General features: G+C 32.1%; 2 protein-coding genes across 2 annotated transcripts; both read right to left on the bottom strand.

The window, feature by feature from the left end:
- Window positions 1-3983: 3983 nt before the first annotated feature.
- On the bottom strand, window positions 3984-6780 carry LOC21393388 (protein NRT1/ PTR FAMILY 2.11). Its single transcript, XM_010114275.1, has 4 exons — window positions 6675-6780; window positions 6231-6448; window positions 5432-5997; window positions 3984-4857 (listed from the first exon to the last, which is right to left on the bottom strand). Exons 1-4 carry the CDS (start codon window positions 6778-6780, stop codon window positions 3984-3986), a joined length of 1764 nt encoding a protein of 587 aa, XP_010112577.1.
- Window positions 6781-13852: 7072 nt separating this feature from the next.
- Window positions 13853-16785, bottom strand: LOC21393387 (protein NRT1/ PTR FAMILY 2.11). Its single transcript, XM_010114274.2, has 4 exons — window positions 16517-16785; window positions 16178-16395; window positions 15474-16033; window positions 13853-14987 (listed from the first exon to the last, which is right to left on the bottom strand). Exons 1-4 carry the CDS (start codon window positions 16599-16601, stop codon window positions 14084-14086), a joined length of 1767 nt encoding a protein of 588 aa, XP_010112576.1. The 5' UTR covers window positions 16602-16785; the 3' UTR covers window positions 13853-14083.
- Window positions 16786-21138: the final 4353 nt, after the last annotated feature.

Below are 21138 nucleotides of genomic sequence, written 5' to 3'. Positions count from 1 at the left end.
AATATGTCAAAGTTGAAAGACTAATTGTAGAGTAAGCATAAGACTGAAATACTAATAACAACTATCGGAGAATATTGCTGAACTTATTTTTAGAGTGTATGGATTTAAATTTTTATCTCTAATTTTGATTAAACCCTTTTAATTAATATAATTATTTAACTAAAAAAGATATTAATTAAGACTAAGCGATAAAAATTCAGACTCATACACTCTAAGATATCTGTCTCCTTTCTAATTCTTGACTCAAAGTTTTTACAGCCCAAATCATAACTTCAACTATATTTTAGACTTGTCGTAATTAAGCTCGTTGTAGCCTTAAAAATCTCTCGTCTCCCAAGTTCTTGCGTGTTGCCACCCCTCATCTCTTGTGATGCTAAGAGCTCACGGATTCCCTCGAAATTTTTGGTGGGACAAGAATTAGAAAAATAATCTTTATTTCTAATACCATTTTGTGGATCATCTTAGTCAATGTTCTACTAACATGAGTGGATAGCGACCGGAGATTGTCTAGTTAAGTTCAATATAATGTAAAGTAATGAAGTAGAAAGGAGTATGAAAAGAACATGATTACTACTTCTCTGTTTTATAATTTCAAACGTAAGTAATAACATTGTAATTGTTGATATCCAAATCTATAGTCGGACTCGGATTCTCCGCCTCTTCTGGTCATTTTTCGATCTCAAGTTAGGTTCGGGCGAACCTGCACTGATATATAAGAGAAGGTTTTAGAGTGAGGGGACAATGATATGGTATATGCCAAAGGCACTTCGACGCTTAAGTTAAAGTTTTCTGATCTAGTGCAATTAATGAATTGGTAAAAGTCGGATGGAGAATTTATCTTTACCTCAATAAATGATTATGGGAGCATTTGGTTTAAGAATTCGTACCATGGTTCGAATTATGGTTCGTGACTTGTTACAATATTTTTTCTCACAAAAAATACATGTAAATTAAGAATTAGTTCTGAATCATGATTTTGAATTCATCAACTAAACTTTGCGGTTGGGTTTGGGTAGGACTCGTAACCCGCATGGGGTTCATGTGCTGTATGGACGTGTCAGGAAATAAGACAAGTGTCATTAATCAATGGTTCTTTTACCGCATTTATTCAATGGTGGGGTGAGTCTAAATCGACTAGAGCCCACACGGTGTTTGGAATTTGCGCGCTCCTTAGTTTTCGGCCATTTAAGGCTTGCACTGAGCTATCACGATGTGAAATAGTAGCCGGAGGTGGTCCGAATAGGGGCTGAAGGCGGCCTGACTTTTCGACGCAGAAGTATAGTCGGTGAAGCGAAGGCGGCTGATCGGCACATGCCCACCGGAACAGTGATCGGTGGGACATGCCGATCACTCCACCAACAGTACTAATCAAATTGAAAAAAATGATGTGGTAGATGCCATTGCGCATCACGATCATGGCATCACTTTTGCAGCTGCAACACATTGTTACAGGTTGGTGCTGCGTGTCTTTTCCATGGTCCAAAATTTTTTTTATATATAAATATTTCTCAAAACAAAAAGAAAAAAATCTTTGGAGAAATTTTAGAATAGGATATGAAAAATATCCTTCTAATATGGGTAGTTTCAAAACATTAGATTTATCAAGTTCCGTTAAATTTTTAAGATTTTTGTGTGATATGACGAGCAAAACAATATATGATTACTAACACTGTATTATTTTGTACTCCACTAAAGAATTCTCCATAATTATAGTAATATTAGCTAGAGGTTTTTCATCTATTTATTCTTAAGAATAGAATTTTAGGGTAGAGTCTAAGAAAAGATAACCCTATTCGTACAACCTATATTTGAATTGTTAGATCCTATCAAAATTGTATTAAAGTTAAAAAATTTTTAGAAAAAAATTTGATTAAAATTTGACGGTTCAAAACTACTCAATATTAATATTAATGTATTTTTTTTTTTTTTTGCAGGGTTAATTTTACCTTTAGCGCCATGAACTATGCAATTTGTTCCATTTTAACTTTAGAACTTTGAAACATTGCAAATCACATCTCTGAACGATATGCAACTGGCACCCTTTTAATCTTTTCATCATCAAAACCGTTAAATGTTTACAAAATGAAACACATGATCCTCACATGATCGTTTAAAAAAGGAATTTTAGACAAATTGTATTTATCAGTTTAGCCCTTGCCCTTTTTCAACTAAATCCTAACGTTGTCAGTACTATTTGAAAGTATTTACAGCCATTTTTTCACGGCCATGTTTATTTTTTTTATTTTTTTATTTTTTAAATGCACAAGGTAATATATGTCAAGCTGCCAATTTGAGTAGAAATTTTCATATAACTTCTCTAAAAAAAATTTGTGAAAGAATAAAATTAGTAAAACTTGTATATTGCAGAAACGTAATTTATGGATTTTACCTTCAAACTATATCCTAAAAACAAATATAGAGCCAAAAGGTCAAAAATGGTCATTTTCGTCATTATGTCAAGATTTAATGGTATTGGTGACCAAGGGGTTAAGATAGGACAAGTTGCATAGTTTGGAAGTGTTATTTGTAACATTTCAAAGTTCAAGTATCAAAATGAGACAAATTACATAATTCACGAGCCAAAATGAACTAATCCTTTTTTTTTTTTTTTAATATCCTACCAAAGAAGGCTTCTCTTCACGAATTAATTCGGACCTAAAAATCAGATAATAAGTGGGTGGCCAACTTATAATTAAGATTATAGTTTGCATCATTGCATGACATTTACTCGGCCTTACATGATCAGTTACAAGGTGTACAAGATTGTTTTGGTGCGATATTTTCTTGTCAATTGTCATATAGACCCAAATGGAAAAAGTGACTCAACAAGGAAAATAATCCAAAGAAAACGAAATCCAATGGATTAGTACTAAAGAGCAAGTGATCAATTTTTATACATATTATTCCCTCCTAACTTTATCAACCACAAAATTATTAATCCTCTTAGGTGGACCACTAGGAGATTTTATTCCTAGATTTGCATGAGGAACTAATGAAATAGCTTGGACTTGGAGGCAAAAAGGAAAACAAAAGCTAGCACCAAAAAGTGTAATTAAAAGAGATTCTTCCTTTGTGTCACCTTTGAAGTAGATATAGTGGGAAGCACTATAATCTTAACCAACCGGTTTTAGTTACTGTACAAGCACTTTCTCAAGGATAGTTTTATTTTTTGCTTGACTTGAAATTTAGTGGTGTCTCCGTTCACTTCGCTGATTCGAGTTTAGAATTCGAGTTGAGATGTGACTTTATGTGAGAGCTTTTTACTGTAGCAAAAAAGTTAGATGTGATTGTTTATGAGAGCTTTTTACTGTAGAAAAACTCAAATTCTAAACTCGAATCAGCGAAGTGAACAGGGCCTTAATATTCAATAATCTGAAATGGACATTTCACTTTCAAATGTAAATTTTCTTAGCTGTATGGTTTCTTTAATAAGGAGTGAAGGGGATTAAACTAGCTCAACTTGTTCAGCTTATATAAGCAGTTTGAATAACATTAAAAAAACTGTAGCTGGATGGATATTGCATTGGTGCACTTAACTTTTATTTCTGACATGATTTAGGATCGTAAATTCGACAGTCTTAGACAATATATATTCCAATCAATATTAAACAAACGATTGATAATGGACACTTAGAATCTCAAATGTTAAAATTTAAAATTTGTCTAACTTGCCAATTAAACAAAAAGTTTTGGGCCTATTTTGTATAAAAATTCGTGCACTAAACGTCTGAAAGCCATTTGACAACAATTTACACGGATTTTCAGATGCAAGATCTCATTTTTTAAAATTAAAAATTTAGTGTTAAAGTAAAAAGAAGATACGGTTGAAACGAATGAGTCGTAATGTAAAGTTTATTATAAAACCAGCTAGTGTAGTTGATGTGACAATTTATATGAAACAAGCTAGTGTAGCTTAGTTATAACTTTATATAACATGACATATTAAACTGTTTAGGCATCAGAGATTGCATATAATCTTTATGTCAATTCTCAGCTCCAAGGGCATTACTTGTACTCCTTTTGTATTTATACCTCTTTGCACAGAACATAAAATATACCAAATTTAAGATCTGCAATGCGGCAACCAAGTAATAAAAATAATCCAATCTTCCCTTGTTAAGATCCTCAGGCAACCAATCCCCGGCCTCTCCAGATTTAGTTCTGGTAAAGTGGTGAACTACTGAAACCAAGAGGCCACTCAAGTAATGTGACACTCCAAAACCAATGTATAGTAAAGAACCACTTATGCTTCTCATGTTTTCTGGGAATTGGTTGTAGTATAACTCAATATGGGAAATTATTGTCAATGCTTCAGAAAATCCCATGAGTGCCAACTGAGGTACCAACCAAAACCCGGAAGCGGGAGAAATTTCTCCTCTTCCTGGTTCTATTCCAATAGGTTTTGTTTGAGCCAAACTTCTTCTCCTCTCTTCAACTATGCCGGATATAAGCATGGACGCCGCGGCGAGAACCATCCCAAATGCCATCCTTTGGAGGAGTGCTATGCCGGTTTTTAAGCCGGTGAATCTCTTGAGCGTTGGCACGATGATCCGGTCGTAGATAGGTATCCAGAGGGCGACACCAATCATGATGACGATTGAGTAACTTGCTGGCGGGATTTGGAATTTTGTGTTGCCAAAATGCCTGTCGGATTGTAGAGCTTGGAGAACTACAAAAATCTGTTGTTGGGTCATTGCAATGTAGTATATAGTGGCTGTGGTCCATATGGGAACCACCCTCATTAAGCATTTCACTTCCTCTACTTGTTGCATGCTGCATAATCTCCATGGATTGGCTGCTGACCCATCTGGATTAATGGCGTCTCCGGTGTCAATTATTGCAGCTTTGTCCAGAAATCTGAAAAAAAAAAAAAGAAATAAGAAAGTAGATTAAAGTTAATTTGGAATATGATATCTATCTTGTAACAAAGATCACTTTTTTGCACATTAAGGAACTAGAAGTTGTAAACATATAGCCACATTCGGCCTTGCTTGGTTAACACTTTCATTTATTGTTTTCCAATTCAAAAAGTGAGAAGAATGAGGGCCTTAATTGGCAACGTTTTAAGTAGATCGTCACTCTTCATTTTGCGCTTTAAGTGTCACCAAGCAAGGTAAACAAGTAATTGATTTATAAGTAAAAAGGTAATTGCAGGTATAATCTAGTGTTAATTCTACACTGAGGGTCTCATTCACTTCGTGGATTTGAGTTTTTAATTCGAGCTGAGATGTGATATTTTCTGAGAGCTTTTCACTGTAGCAGAAAAAGTTAGATGTAACATTTTCTGAGAGCTTTTTATTGTAAAAATCTAAAATTAAAAACTAGAATTGGTGAAATGACCGAGGCATGAGAGTCGTAGAATCAAATCCTGCAATTCTCAACGTTAAAAAAAAAGAACGAAGATTTGTTAATATTAGAGGGATTAAGGTACCTAAACTGATTGGAGTAGGGAAGCTTGGAGTTGATAGAAGTGTTATCAATAGGGCTGAAAAGGGACAGCCATGGCTGCTCTGGAGAGTGCTTCAATCGCCTTTTCTTGACCGCAGCCACCACGACTCGTACTGCACTCGTCATGGGACTTGTACCGCTAGGCTTCACTTTCACGTAAACTCGTGATCCCATGTAGAAGAGCAGGCATGATAACAGCATCAACAAGGTAGGAATTGCTAGCCCCAAAGCCCAGCTCCTGCTAGACTGCACATATGCAATGATTGTGTAGGAAATAATCATGGCTGAGGTTACGCTGAAGTAGTACCAATTGAAGAATCTCTTGATTCCTTTCTTTCCAGATTCTGTATTGGGATTGAATTGGTCGGCTCCAAAGGCTAAGTTACATGGTCTTATTCCACCAGATCCTATGGCCATTAGTGCAAACCCACTTACTAAAATTGCCATTTGCAATGGTGTGGGGCCATGGCAAGTTTCACTCTTTTCTTTGTCACAATGAAAAGGATGTAGCTTTGAAATTGCCGCGGTTAGTGTGAGTACCAACATTCCCTAGAAACAAAAAAAGAAGAAACTTAAAAAAAAAAAAAAAAAAAACCAAAATGGGGTACATTGATATTTTCATAGAAAATAGTTTCATGACACGTCACGAGATAACAAGAATAAAATAGAACAAGATATATAGTTATTTCAAATTTACAGAATTTACATAATTTTAACGTTATACAGAACGTTTTATTATTGTCATGTGATAAGATTATAGCGATATATATACTAGAATATACCATGAAAGCCGATATTGAAGCAAATCCCAGAGTGCGGTAGCGACCGAAATATGTGTCGCAGAGAATGGCTCCAGGCAGAGCAGCGAAGTTGCAGGTGCCGCCGAAGAGGTTGACAATAGTTGTTGCAGTGATGGCTTTCATGTTGAATACGGTTGTTAGATACACCAAAAGATTGTTCGTCGTGCCAATATTCCCTAGCTTCTCACATACCTCGTTGCCTGCAAATGGTAACATTTCATTCAGATTAATCACCCGTTTAGTTTATAAATTTAAATAAAAATTTAAATTTTTACAAGAGAATACACTGTAGCAAAAACATTTAAATTATGGTTCAAACTATGAATCAAAATATACTTGGTATTCGACATTAAAAATAAGAAACCAACTGAGAAAAGAAAAGAAATTATTGTGGTGGTTTTGAGCTGAAAAGATTGTGCCACTAACCCACAATGAAAGGCATGGATTTGTTGCCATTGTACTGAACCTCTTCATGTTCATATTCTGTCCTTGACTTGTTATTCCTCTCCTGGGTTTCTTCTTGTGACGCCATTGTTGGTTTCTCACGCAAAACATGCAACTAATATGGTGTATTCATTATATTTGTTCCCTACTTATACAAAGCTGTCTTTCCATAAATTATAAGCACAGGAAGAAGAGAAGATTATTCTCTATTCTATCTCCACTAGTACTGTTTGATGGGGCCCCCATCATTCAAATCCATGAAAGCATGCCTCATTTGGCAGGTTATTCAATTCCGTGTAATTTTGGGTTGATTCCTTATTTGGTAAACAATCTCAGCAAAAAAATAATAAAATAAAATAAAATAATTTCATACATTTTTCTGGATTAATATTAAACTCAAAAGTACCTAAATGCACTTGAAAGAAACAGAAAAAAAAAATATATATTAAATTTGTTACAATTAGACCCAAATTTCAAAATACAAAGGTGTTTTACCTAAACTTTTCATGTTGTGCTTTAGTTAAAAGTTATCCCATGATTCACTAGGGGATAACAACATTTCCTTTTAAATGGATTTAATAATGGACTGAACAAAAATTTATCTAATCCAGTCTTTTAAAAATATTCACCAAACACAATATTAAATTTAATCATATTTAATCCTCCTTAATCATGCGTACCAACTAGGTCCTTAAAATAAGCAGGATACAAAGGTATAAGAAAATTAATAGCCTAAAAGAAAAACAAAGAAAAGGCAAGTGTGGCCAATTTATAACGCAAGAGTTATAAACCGCGTGAAATGTGAATATGAATAAATAAAGCATACGTTTCAATTGAATGGCGTTTTGGGGCCTTGGGCCACGTCGCAACGGTCAAGCCACTTGGGAGCCATGAAGACTCATGTGTTGCAAAGCCGCTTTCCCGGCTCCTGTAAGACAGAGACACTTTCTCTTCTTTGCCAAATTTATGCTACGTTTAGAATAAATATTCGTATCATAATTTAAATTATAATTTGTGATTTGTTACAGTATTTTTTTTATTATAAAAACACACATAAATTAAAAATAGTTCTGAAATATGATTTTAAATCTATAAATTAAATGTCCATTTAATGTTACCCTTCTCTTTCTTTTACGCTTTTTTGTTTTTTGTTTTTTTAATTCTTTATTTCTTCCTCAACACCTGCATGAATGAAATGTGTCCAACTTTTCCTTACCCACCCGACCCAATTAATAACTCGGCGTCAAACAATATCTACAATAAATATAAGCCATGTTGTACACATATTGTATTTTTATATATTGTATTGTGTTGTATTATTATAATACAATATGGTATTTTGTGTCATAATATATTGTATAAAAAGTTAAAATTTATAATTTCAAAAATTTTGAGGGTTAAAAAAGCAATTTTTGAAAAATTTTTAGGGTCAATAATTTAATTTTTAAAAACATTTATGGTCAAAATTTAATTTTTAAAGAATAGAAATTTGCATTGTGCTCCTCAATTTTTAAATAATTTAGGTTCCGGAATGACCCTATTGGTCTGACCCCGGCCCTCAGTTGTGCCCAACTCCAATATAAATACGGATCTGTTACAAAATAATACAATACAATATACAAAAAAAATTAGTCGTATTCTATAGTATGACATAAACAATATTAATTTAACTTCTGTATTAATTTATACAATACAATAATTACATTAAAATATTATACTAATATATTATTATATAATAGCGTGCTCTAATATGGTTAAACAAACATGTTAATAGAGAATAGAGAAATGAAAATAGTTCAAATTAAGTTCGTGTACATATACATCGTAAAACATCAACAAAGTGCGATCTTCCAAAACTGACTTGAGGTGGTGATAATTTATCTAACTTAAGATTGCATATTTACAATACAATTTAATCTTTTTGTTACAATATTTTTTCATAAAAAATTTAAATTTCTATTTAGATTTTCTGTTAAAAACTATGAGCTGACTTTTTGATGCAACTATGAGTGAGTGACTTGTGTGTAAATAAATAAATAAATGTCATAATGCTTTGTCTTTTTATCGCGATTCAAATCTATAATGACGTTACGGTTCGAATGTATAAGGGTTAATATATCTCACCAACTATGATTGAATAGATGTCCATAAATGTTCGATGTCAACCTATATACAAATGGTGATTGAATGTCAAACCTATGCTTGATAATAGTTTAATTATTTGACTACTGATTTACTTTTTATTTATTTATTATTATTATTATTATTATCTTCATGGGACGAAGCCTCACGGGAATTCGCATTGAATAAAGCGGGAATGAAGAATAATAATTAGGGATGGAGATGGAAATGAGGACAAAATTTTACCCCTGAATTTTAGCGGGCCGGGGACAGATGAAGCACTCCCCACCCCGCTCCCGCTCCGATATACATATGTTATATATAATATAATATATTTTATATAAATATACATACATATACTTTTTTGCATATGTGTTAATTTCTTGGCTTCACAACTTTTTTTTTTTTTTTTTTTTTTTTTTTTCTTTTTTTTTGATTTTTTTTTTTTTTTTTTTTTTTTTTTTTTTTTTTTTTGCATATGTTTTGAATTTAGTTTGTATTGAGAAATTTTTGATTTTGGTCTAAACTTATATTGAATTTCTACTCTATTTTTACTTTAAGTTAAAATAATTTTGAAATACTTAATTACATTCGATGGTAATAGAGCGGGTGCGGGGAACACCCCCCAACGGGGAATTCCCGACTCCGCCCCCATCTCTCCTTAAGTGGGAATGAGAGCGGGGATGAGGATAATTTTAGAAGGTGGGGATGGAAATGGTAAATCATTCCCTGCTCCCCTCCCGCCCCGTTGTGATCCCTAATTATTATTGCTATTGTTGTTTGTTGCAGTAAACCTATTATATTTTTAACGCTAACATATTTCAGAAAACGACTATTTTTCACTTTTTTTTTAGTCATTGTATATTCACATTGTTTGGCTTTTCTTGGCTAATCATTCACATTTTTTTTTTTTTTGGTTTAAATAGGATACTACACTTAAGTTACAGTTAAGAAACTTAATTTCTTGAATAATACATTGATTTGTTTTAGATCTTAAAAAATAATTATTGGTTTTTTTTATTTATTGATGGATTATCATTTATTTGAGTTTTAAATTTCTTAGCATGTTTTTCTTCTTGTAATAAGTATCACTCTCTCCTTACGTATACTTCTAAAAAAGAAATTTTTAAAAAATTCCATAAAATCATACTCAAATTAATCTGCAAATCATATATATATATATATATATATTCCACGTATACATATGTCATATAAAACAAAAAATTAAGTAATGTAAAAATTAAGTAATTAGAAATATTTGTACGTAAAAAGTATTAATAATTAAGTAAATTTAATAATTAATAGTTAAATATTAAATATATGGGTTAATTCCATAAATAGTCCTTGAAGTTTACTCGCAATTTCACTTTAGTTTTTAATTTTAAAATGTCCCACAGTTGATCCCTAAAATTTTACTATGTTTCACTTTTGATTCTTCCATTAACTGGGTGTTAAATATTTGACGAAGACTGTGTAAATTATGGATTAAAATTAAAAACATTTAAAGTTTAGAGACAATTTATGGAAATTAACTTTCATTTTTTGTATTGGTTTAGTCTCTAACTTTAGATGTTTCTAATTTTGGTCCTTAATTTTCACAAATTCCATCAAATATTTAACACCTAACAGGAAGTTGGATCAAAACTGAAACAAAACAAAACCTCAGGAATCAACTATGTGAAGTTTTAAAAGTCACGAACTAAAATAAGATTGAGGGTAAACCTTATAAACCATTTTTGAGCTTAACGAGATATATATATATATATATATATCACATATTATTGTAAAATTTTTTCTACCTATAGAAAAGTAATCCTAAAAAAATAAAGAATATGCAAAATAAGAGGTAAGAAAAAATATTTTTTTCAACTAAAGTAAATTTAAAAATAATTAAGGGTCAGTTTAGTTCGCTGATTCGAGTTTTTAATTTCAGTTGAGATGTAACTTTATGTGAGAACTTTTTATTGCAGTAAAAAAGTTAAATGTGTGTTTCTGAGAGTTTTTTACTGTAGTAAAACTCAAATGCCCCGTTCATTTTACCGATTCGAGTTTAGAATTTGAGTTTTACATATAAATATGCCATACAAAGCGTAGTAAGGACGTCACAATTAATTTTGTGAAACCAAATTCTCCTACAAATGTAACTATTTTTCTATATTATTATGTCACACCAATTAATAAAAAAAAAAAGAAAGCTTTCCCACTAATCACGATCCGAGCATATATTTGTTTCAATGAGTATTTCATGAGTTTTGAATGAGTTAAAGTCATGATTAGTAGATTCGTGTCATGATTCGAATCATGGTTCGTGGTCCATTACAGTATTTTTTCTCATAAAAATACACATAAATCGAAAATAATTTTGAATCATAATTTTGAATTTATAAACTAAAACGTATCTTGAATTCAAAGCCAATCGACTACAAGAGAGAGTGGAACTTATAATCCTTCCTACTTTACCCGTCTACAGCATTATTGCACTTATTTTGCCTGATTTTAACATCCAGCTGCTACTTTCTCTGTTTGTTTGTTTCTTCCTTTAATTTATTCATTTTGGGGTGATCAAAATCCAAATTTTGGGTTAATTTAGAGAATGAGAAAATGAGGTAAATATCTTTTAGAGTACATGAGTCTAGATTTATATTCTTTACTCTTAATTAATATCTTTTTTTAGTTAAATAACTATATATATTTGTCAAAAAGATATTAATAGAGTAAAAATTTAGACTCATGCACTGAATTACTTGGACCATCGAGAGATTTATTTCATGATTAATGAGATTATGTACGAATGACAAATGAGGAGAGAGAAAGGGAGAGAGAGATGAAAGTGGACATTCAACATTGCATTTTTGCATGTTCAAATGTTTCTTTTAGTTACCCTGAAAAACACATTAATTATTAAGGGTACAGCTTTATTTTGTGCTTAAACTTGTAATAAAATAGTGGCTAGATATACGGCATTGAAGTGGACATTGCATGATCAAGTTTCCTTTAACTTTAGAGCATGATCTAAGCTGATTTTTGGAATGTTCTTGCACTTTTAGTATGTGCTTTGCTCTTAACGTCTTCCAATTTCATTTTATTTTCTACACAGAAGGTCTAAGTAATTGGTTGAGAATTATTCAAAGAATCAAACATAATAGGAAAAAGCAACACATAATATGAAGAGCCCGTTTAGTTCATGGATTATAACCATTTTCGATTTACGTGCGTTTTTTATGAGGAAAAATACTATAGCAAACCATGAACCATGATTCGAATCAGAGAATGAATCCTCCAACCAAACGGGCTCGAAGTCATCAGCTTTTCATCTGGACCATTCTGATTGAACCATCCATGAATCATTTGAATGGTTATGATGTTTTTGGATGATTGAATCAAATGCACAAAAGATCTTGATCTTGTTGGGGATATATTTTTAAGCACTTAATTTGATCCAAACTAATGAAATGTACAATTTTGTAATAGTTTTTTTGTTTTTTTTTTATTTTTGGTCTATAACTATAAAGGAGAAAATAAACTTAAGTCCCACATTGTATAAGTATAATAATAAACAATATATGATATGAACATTGTGCCACTTCATTTAATAGATTGACATTTTAATATGGAAGCTCATGACAAGTAACTGTCCAAGTCTAGGGATAGTGAGGTTCAATTTAAAGGTAGCCTCTACTGCTTAGCAAAAGAGATTCTTTCTTTAGATGAGTACATTCGAAAATTCAAAGGAAAACAACATTCCGATATGGACAAAGTATTTCAAGTACTCTTACAAGATTATTTTCTACTGCATAGTTACTGTTTATTATTATTCAAAAATTCATTTTTTGTATTTATCATAGCGCAACAAACTTAAATAAGCGGTTGAATTCACCCAATACAAGATTGGTGATTCCAAAAATATCACCATCTTGCGGGTACGTATAAAATATAAAATAAACCCAAATCCCACATAATTTAAATACAATAATAAACAATTAAGACAATCAACCACCCCACTTAACTTTTAAAATTGAAGTTTATGACCTTAAAATGTCCAAATCCCATTTAATAAGATGTTAATTAACTAGAGAATAATGTGCTATGACTTTCCTAGGATCCTAGCTAGATCAACATCATGATGTATTGAGCGCCGTGGTATACGTGTTAGAGCTGATAATAGTTGGAAAAAAAACCACAACTTAATTTGCAACTTATTTACATAAATTGCCACTATACCATTTGGCCAACATCTATCTTCTACAATTTTTTTTTTTTTTTTTTTCCCGTTCCTCTGGTTACAGGGGGAAAAAAATCAAATAAAAAGCTTAACTGGAAACCTGATTTATTGAAAGTAATATTTGTATGTATCATATACGTAGAGGAATTTTAAGTATCGAGGAATGGATGAAACATCAATCGATTTTTGTCTTATATTTTACTACACATTTAATTGTCATGGGAACATTTCACTAATTCAAGTTTATAATTCGAGCTTTGCTACAGTAAAAAGCTCCCACAAACAGTTACATCTAGCTTTTATACTACAGTAAAAAGTTCTCACATTAAATCACATTTCAACTCGAATCAACGAACTAAACGGGCCCAATCTTCCGTTATAATTTAATGGCATCCCAGAACCCATTTTCTAATTTAGAGAAATGAAAATATTTTTATTTTAAGTTGTAGCACATAAGGATTGAAATAAAAAAATATTTATCGTAAGAGAAAGTTAAAAAAAAAGAAAAAAGAAAATGAAAAATGTTAAAAGGAGATATGAATGAGAAAGATAGAAGAATGGGTTATGATTGATGGTGGCAGTTTTGTAAATAAGATATTGAAAAATGACTTGTTATATTATATTAGTTTGTCTCTTAAATATAGAGTGACAATATGGTAAGAGCGAGTTCGTATTTAGCACTCCTAAAGAAGAAAATCGATTTTTTTCTAAGCTTGTTGCATAATTCAACTGTGTTTTTGAGGGCACCAATTGGTCTAATAATCTGTTTTCAATATTAATTCAAATAGGTGGTCAGCGTATTGGCATGGTATTGAAATGATACTCATATAATTTTGACTGTTAGTACTATTAACTAATATCTTAATCCCAAAAATAACACAAACTGTTGATTAAAATCAAAACTACATATATTAATAATAAATAGTATTCTCATCTCCATCACCTTTGCTATTAAGACAGATATACACAATGAGAGTAGGACCTTCAAAGATCTCTCTCTTTCTTCAAATTCAAACATATGTGGAAGTAAGACTATTCTATGGTTTTATTATGCAACAGGCTTTTCAGGTTTCGTATTTGTCATGTCAACTTCAAAGGCGTGAGGAGTGACGGAGCTTTCTTTATACTTGTACCACTTGGCACACACCAAAAAGTAGGCGAAATTCACGACTCCCAAGGCGGCAATCAGGTAATAAAAATAGTCCAATTTCCCTTTGTTCAGATCATCAGGGAACCAATCTCCCATTGAAGAGCCAGAAGTTGTGCTGTGAATTATTGACACCAAAAGGCCACTCAAGTAACTTGACATAGCCATGCCAAGAAACAAGAAAGAGCCACCAATGCTTCTCATGTTCTCTGGGAACTGCTTGTAGTAAAACTCAATATAGCCAATGACGGCAAATCCTTCGGAGAGTCCCATAATTGCCAACTGAGGCACAAACCAATATCCCGAAAGCGGAGAAATCGCCCCTCTTCTTGGTTCCTTTCCTATTGGCTTTGAGAGTGCCAAGCTTCTTCTCTTGTCCTCAATTAGGCCAGATAAGATCATGGCCACTATGGAAAGTACCAATCCCACACCTATCCTTTGTAGAATCGTTATGCCGCTGTCTATCCCGGTGTACTTTCGGAGCCTCGGGACGAGGATCCTGTCGTAGATAGGTATCCAAATTGTGACAGTGATCATAGTAAAGACAGAATAAGAGGCGGCAGGAATTTTGAAGCCACTGTTGCCAAGATGCCTATCAGCTTGAAGGACTTGGAAGACCACATAATTATGCAGTTGTGTAATTGAAACATAGAACAAAACGAAGGAGGCCCAAATGGAAATCACTCTCATTAAGCATTTCACTTCCTCCACTTGCTGCATGCTGCAGAGTCTCCAAGGGTTGGCTGTTGATCCATCCGGATTGATTTTGTCATCAGCCTCAGTTATTGCAGCTTTGTCTACGAATCTGAAATTTAAAAAAAAAAAAAAAAGACATTTTTTTAAAAAATTAACGAAGGACAGTTATGATTAAGATGTGAATAATAAAAAGATGATCTTCATAAAAGGATAGTTTTGCATTTTTCGATAAAAAGCATAATCATTATTTAATTATGAAAGATATCTTGGAGATCTCATTATTGACCATATTTCCAAATAGACAAAACTTGGCAAATATATGAATCAATGGTGGGGCAGGTTTTAGTCCTCTAGTCAAACATTCCTAGTAAAAAAAAAAAAGAAAAAGTTTATTACACTGTATTTGAAGATTTGAGAATATGCTTTTTTACTATGCTTTGCAAACTTCAATAGTATAACAACATGAACCTTGAGTTGGCCAAAACAGAATAAGAATTAAGTAAAAAAAAAAAAATGATATGCAATAGAAAAAGGACAGAATTGTGAAAAGAAATATTATGGGTTGAAGGAAAAAGTTATGATAATGAACATTAACCTGAACTGAGCGGTGTAAGAAAGGTTGGAGTTGGTAGAGTTTGGGGGAATATGGTTGAAGAGGGACAGCCAAGGCTGCTCTGGGTGCTTCAAATGCCTCTTCTTGAAAGCAGCCACAATGACTCTAACTGCACTCGTCAAGGGACTACCACTAGCCTTAACTTTGACATAAATTTTGGTGCCCGCGAAGAAGAAGACGCAGGATAAGAACATGAGGAACATGGGAATTGCCAGCCCCCAAGTCCAGCTAATATTGGACTGGATATAGACAATTACTGTAATGGATATCATCACGGCAAATATCAAGGTGAAGTAGTACCAATTGAAGAAGCTGTTGATCGCCCTCTTCCCGGATTCGGTATTGGGATTGAATTGGTCAGCCCCAAAGGCCAGATTACATGGCCTAATCCCACCACCTCCTATCACAAGAAATCCGAAACCAATAAATAGGAATGCCAATTGCCATGGTGTTGGACCCTGACATGCCCCGCTATTCGAGTTTTCGCAGGACGGAGGGTGTAGGTTTGTCACTCCTGCTGTTAGTGTTAGAACCATCATTCCCTACAACCAAAAAAAAAAAAAAAAAAAAAAAGGGTTCATCAATTTGAATTGTTGTAACATGTAAATTAACTCCCTTCAAAGGAAAAGTGTCGTTATACATGACTGTTTGTATGTATAGGTGTGTATATATATATATATGTGTACCAAAAGAGAGGCCACGGAAGCAAATCCTAAGGTCTTGTAACGACCAAAGTACGTGTCACAAAGAAAGGCTCCAGGGAGAGTAGCAAAGTTGGCGGTGCCATTGAAGACGTTGATAAGAGTGTTGGCAGTTACGCTCTTCATGTTGAAAACTGTAGTTAGATAAATCAACAAGTTGTTTGAGGTCCCAATTGTCCCTAGCTTCTCAAAGGCCTCATTTCCTGCAAAATAGTTTCAAATCAATTATGTAGTTGTGATTAAAAAAAAAAAAAAAAAAAAAAAACTTAAAGTGAAACCGACAAAAAACAAAACAGAAAAAGAAAAAGGTTTTGCTAAGATCACCTATAATCAAAGGCATGGCTTTGAGACCCCTGTAGCGAATTTCAGGTTCATTATTAGTATTGACATCTTGCTCTTTCTTCTCCATGGTTTTTGTTTCTGCTTTCGTTTTGCAGGTAAGCTAAATGTTGTTTATAAGCTAAATGTTGTTTATAAACTAAATATATATATCTACGAAGAAAATGAAAAATGGAGAAAGGAAGCTAAGGAGCTAAATGATTGAGCATTTGAGGTCGAAATTATTATACTTTATTGCCTTCCATAAATTTCAATTACTTTAAAAAGCTCCATATATATATATATATATATATATATATATATATAGTACTTTACAGTCCACATGACGACAATATTGAGACCTATAAATTGTTCTTTTTTGTGAGTGTGTTGGACTCGCAACTTTTTCATCAATAATGAAGTCGGTACACCTATCGTTTTATTGTCTCCAGAATGTGAAAGCTGTAAAGTGTTTCTCCATAGGTTTTCATTTTGTAATTTGGGAGTTCTTCTGTCAATGCTATTGGTAATGTGAGTTTTTAAATGTTAGATTAGGTTAAAATTATATTCAATTAAAAAAATGTGTAAAATAGACTGTTTTTTATACATATTTAACAACTAAAAATAGTTATTTTTTTTTATCTTACTAGAGAAGCTCTCTTGTAATTTTTATTTTTATTTATTTCTGTGGGTGAAACAACAGGTGGCATGAATCCAAATTTTTAATACAATGCTTGATGTAGATGGATCTTGTGGGACAAAATATCCTTAATTTGTATGCGGGGTGGAGCCATGAATCCAAATTTTTAATAGATTCGTACATGAAAGTGTTCACATACGTATTTCGGTTGTTCTAACTTAACGTGTGTATTTATTGGTGTGTGAGTTTCTTATAAATCTTTTTTTTTTTCATCACAGTGAAAAGAAGAATACAACGGTCAAAAAACGAAACATTAAAGTGAAGCATTGTAAATCTTGTGCTTATTTGATTGTTTTTCTTTTATTTTAACGCTCTTTTAGAAAAAAAAAAGAAAAAAAAGAAAAGATGTTTATAGTCTGTGACGGACTATATATGTTCAATCAAAACTCTTAATTATAAAGGATATTCTCCGGTAGATCAGTCTATTAGTAGAGTCAGTTTTTAACCGTTCAGTCCGGTAAAAGTTACATCAAATTAAAAAGGTATATAAAACAGACAGTTTTTAATACAGATCTGACTACTAAAAAGTAGAGAATTACAAATCTAACGATTAAAAAAATAAAAAACTACCTATTATTCATTTTTTTTTTCAATCCTACTAGAAAAACTCTTTAGAGATAAGCCCCAACAAAAATCTTATACTGAATCTGTAACTGGTTTGCGTGCCTAATGACATGACATTTGTGGAAAGGATCGCGTCAGCTTTTCTTGATTAGAAGACTCAAGAACTAGTCGACATCATCAAACAAAAACAAAAAAGCCCATAAATTGTGGTTGTCACTTGAATTTTATTTGTTCTCATGCAGTTGTAATCTTCTAAATGCATGTGATTCCCGCGTTACAGTGTTTGTTGATTCCATCGCTGCTGTCTTGTTCTGCTAAGAGATAAGTAGCAGAGAATTGTGTGGCGTGCTTACTCTCGGTTGTTCTTAGAGGTGTATTTTAAACGAAATGCTAAAACAACTCTCAGTCGTTGGAAGATCTTATGAGAAAAGAAGACAATTCAAATTACTTCTCTTGGAAATAAGGGCACTTAGGATTATCCCAAAGCCATCCAATAACCTATCCTGGCCCGGCCGCTAGACTAACCCTCGAGTCAATGCCACGTCAGCACTTAGTTACAATTTACAAACAAAACCGATCTAATTGTATCTCGGTTTAGTTTGGTTTGGTTTGGTTCGATTCGGTTTTAAATTTTTGAAATTGAAGAATATATTGAAAAAAAATTAAAACATATGAAAAAAAAAATGAAATCATACGAGTGAACTTTTTGTTATTTTTTTTTTTTAATCTGAAAAAGCTCTTTAAATATATAACTGGGTGACCAGTGAGGGATAAAATTTTGTCAATCCTATTGAAATACACTAAATTTTGTAATTTAATTTTTGCGTTACATAGCCAGCTTAAATATTCAAATCTAGTAGTGCAAAAAAAAAAAAAAAAAAAAAAAAAAAAAAAAAAAAAAAAAAACCATAACTACAACAAGAGACTTTATTTTCAACTTTTAGACATGGACGTCTTTTGTCTTTACGCTAGTAGTTTGTCCTGTTTTAATAAGTGGCCTGAAGAAATTCAGTCACATGCAAATTGAAACGTAAGTGGGACCACTGGCTCTAGGGTTTGAAAGCATTTTTGTTTTTGTAGGCAGTAGGTATAAAAATGTTGGGGACTGAAAGTAACTTTTCCTTTTTGCAAATAATATCAGTATAATCTGTCAGTTGTCTTAAATATGAACACGACTGTTGAATTTCTAAGGAAGTGTTTGGGAAGAACACTTCAACATCTAATTATTAAAGGAACAACTATATAATAAGGACATATTTCTACTGTTTTGTGGTCCATATCGCATGCATTAAAAAAAAATGGTCCTTGGAATTGAAGAAAACATCAACTGTCAGTTATTGAAGAATTAATATGTACATATATTACACAAGTCACTTGTCTAATTTTAATGTTTAAAATGATATTAATCAATCAAATTATAATACCACATATAAAATATTTTAAACGCTTTTTTTATTAAACTTTTATGTTTTAATATTTGAATTCATTTTAATGACGTATTATAGTGTGACTAATTAAATCTAAATTTATATTACTGTTTTTATTGTCCAGATTTTGCTGAGGCATTACAATTTCGGTAGGATCTTGATAAGACCAGTTTTTAATCATTAGATATAATCAAAATCAAATTATATTAAAAAAATAATATAAAATAATTAAACCGTTTTTTATATAAATTTAACTATTAAAAATAAGAAATTATGGGTGTGTTTAATTTAAGGATTCGTAAGGTCCGTTTGGTTCATGGATTCAAATTATGTGATTTGAACTATTTTTGATTTACGTGTATTTTTTGTGAGAGAAAATACTGTAGCGAACTACGAATCATGATTCGAATCAGGGAGTGAATCTAGGAACCAAACAGACCCTACATGATTTAAACTATAATTTTTAATTGTTATAATATTTTTTTTTATAAAAAATTTAAATTGTAAAAGTTAAATGAATCATGTTTGAACTCATGAATCAAACAACCTAAAATGGTCCAATTTTTTTCTTAAAAAAAAAAAAAATAAAAATAACAAACAGTGGTCAGCTTTGAAATTGATTTCTCAAATCTTCTTAACCAATGAGTTCTTGCCTTGTGTACCTTATCACTTATCGTAACGGTCCATGTGTTAAACATGTTGACGCGTAAAGTAGGCCACAGTGTGAGACGTGACAGTGACACAGACCGAGAAATCAACAGTTTTGGTGTTTAGATGGTGCATGATTGCAAGAAAAGTAGTGGACAAAATAATACTAAAATCGAGGGTTGCACGTGGAAGGTTCAAATTCTCATGATAATCCTATAAACATATATATAAATAAGAATGAGTTTTTTTAACTGCCGTTTCCTGGCTTCGTTCACTGCGTTTCGTTATTCATTTGATCGTCTTGTCAGTACATCCTGTATAACATATTAGGAGTTAAATTTTCATATTAGCAGTTCTTAAAAAATCTTCCGGTATAACATCTATAAGTCATTTGATACATTTGTTTTATAAAGAAATCAAAATAATAAATAATAATTAAAATATATATTTAAGTGAAAATAGTTAATATAAATCTAAGATAATTAATGATTTCATATAACATTTTTATATAAATAAAAAACACATAATAGTACCTAAATTTTTTCTTAAGTTTTGTTTTGTCTCTTTTTTCCATACCTTCTTGTTACACCATGGTCGATCTCTTTGAGCGACAAGCGTCGAGGCCTCCTCGTTAAGAATCGGTCGCTATCGTCGAAGGAACCAATGTACCTAGGGTGCCATTTGAATGCCTAGAGTTCGCGCGGAATAATGTGCGTCGAGAGCTCCGTTTGGGTGTGAAAATAGTCCTGTCAACCCAGGGAAAGGTACATTGTACCAACTACTGGCACTGTTGAAGTCAAGAAATCAGGTAGTCGGTAAGGGTGGTTAGCCTGATCAGGAAACAGTAATCATGAAAATCTGACTGCCAAATCCCAAAATTGAGGGATAGAGGATGATCTCCTCAGGAAATGCAGAGGGGATCTCTCATATGTACAAGGCCTATAAATAGAGCCATGAGAATTCATTAAGTTTTTTAGGCACCTCTACTACTCTAAAAAGTTTAAAATCAACAAAGTATTAGTGCATTCACAAGTAAATTAGACCAAAAAATCTTACTGAATAACTATAAATTCTTGTATTCTCTATATTATTTAACAACATTAATTCTTGATTAATCGGTAAATAATTACTGTGAATATTCTCAAAGAGATAATCTTTAGTTGATAGAAACCACCGTCAACACTTCTACTTAAGATCTTTTATTAAACATATATACATATATATATATATATATATATAAGTGAGAATGAGATTTTGTAAATACAAATGAGTTTTTTTAAATACCATTT

The sequence above is a fragment of the Morus notabilis genome, unplaced genomic scaffold (genome assembly GCF_000414095.1).
Source record: "Morus notabilis unplaced genomic scaffold, ASM41409v2 Scaffold1960, whole genome shotgun sequence".
Taxonomy (NCBI): domain Eukaryota; kingdom Viridiplantae; phylum Streptophyta; class Magnoliopsida; order Rosales; family Moraceae; genus Morus; species Morus notabilis.
The sequence above is the reverse complement of the archived record's forward strand: the minus strand, read 5'-3'. Positions and strand labels throughout refer to the sequence as shown.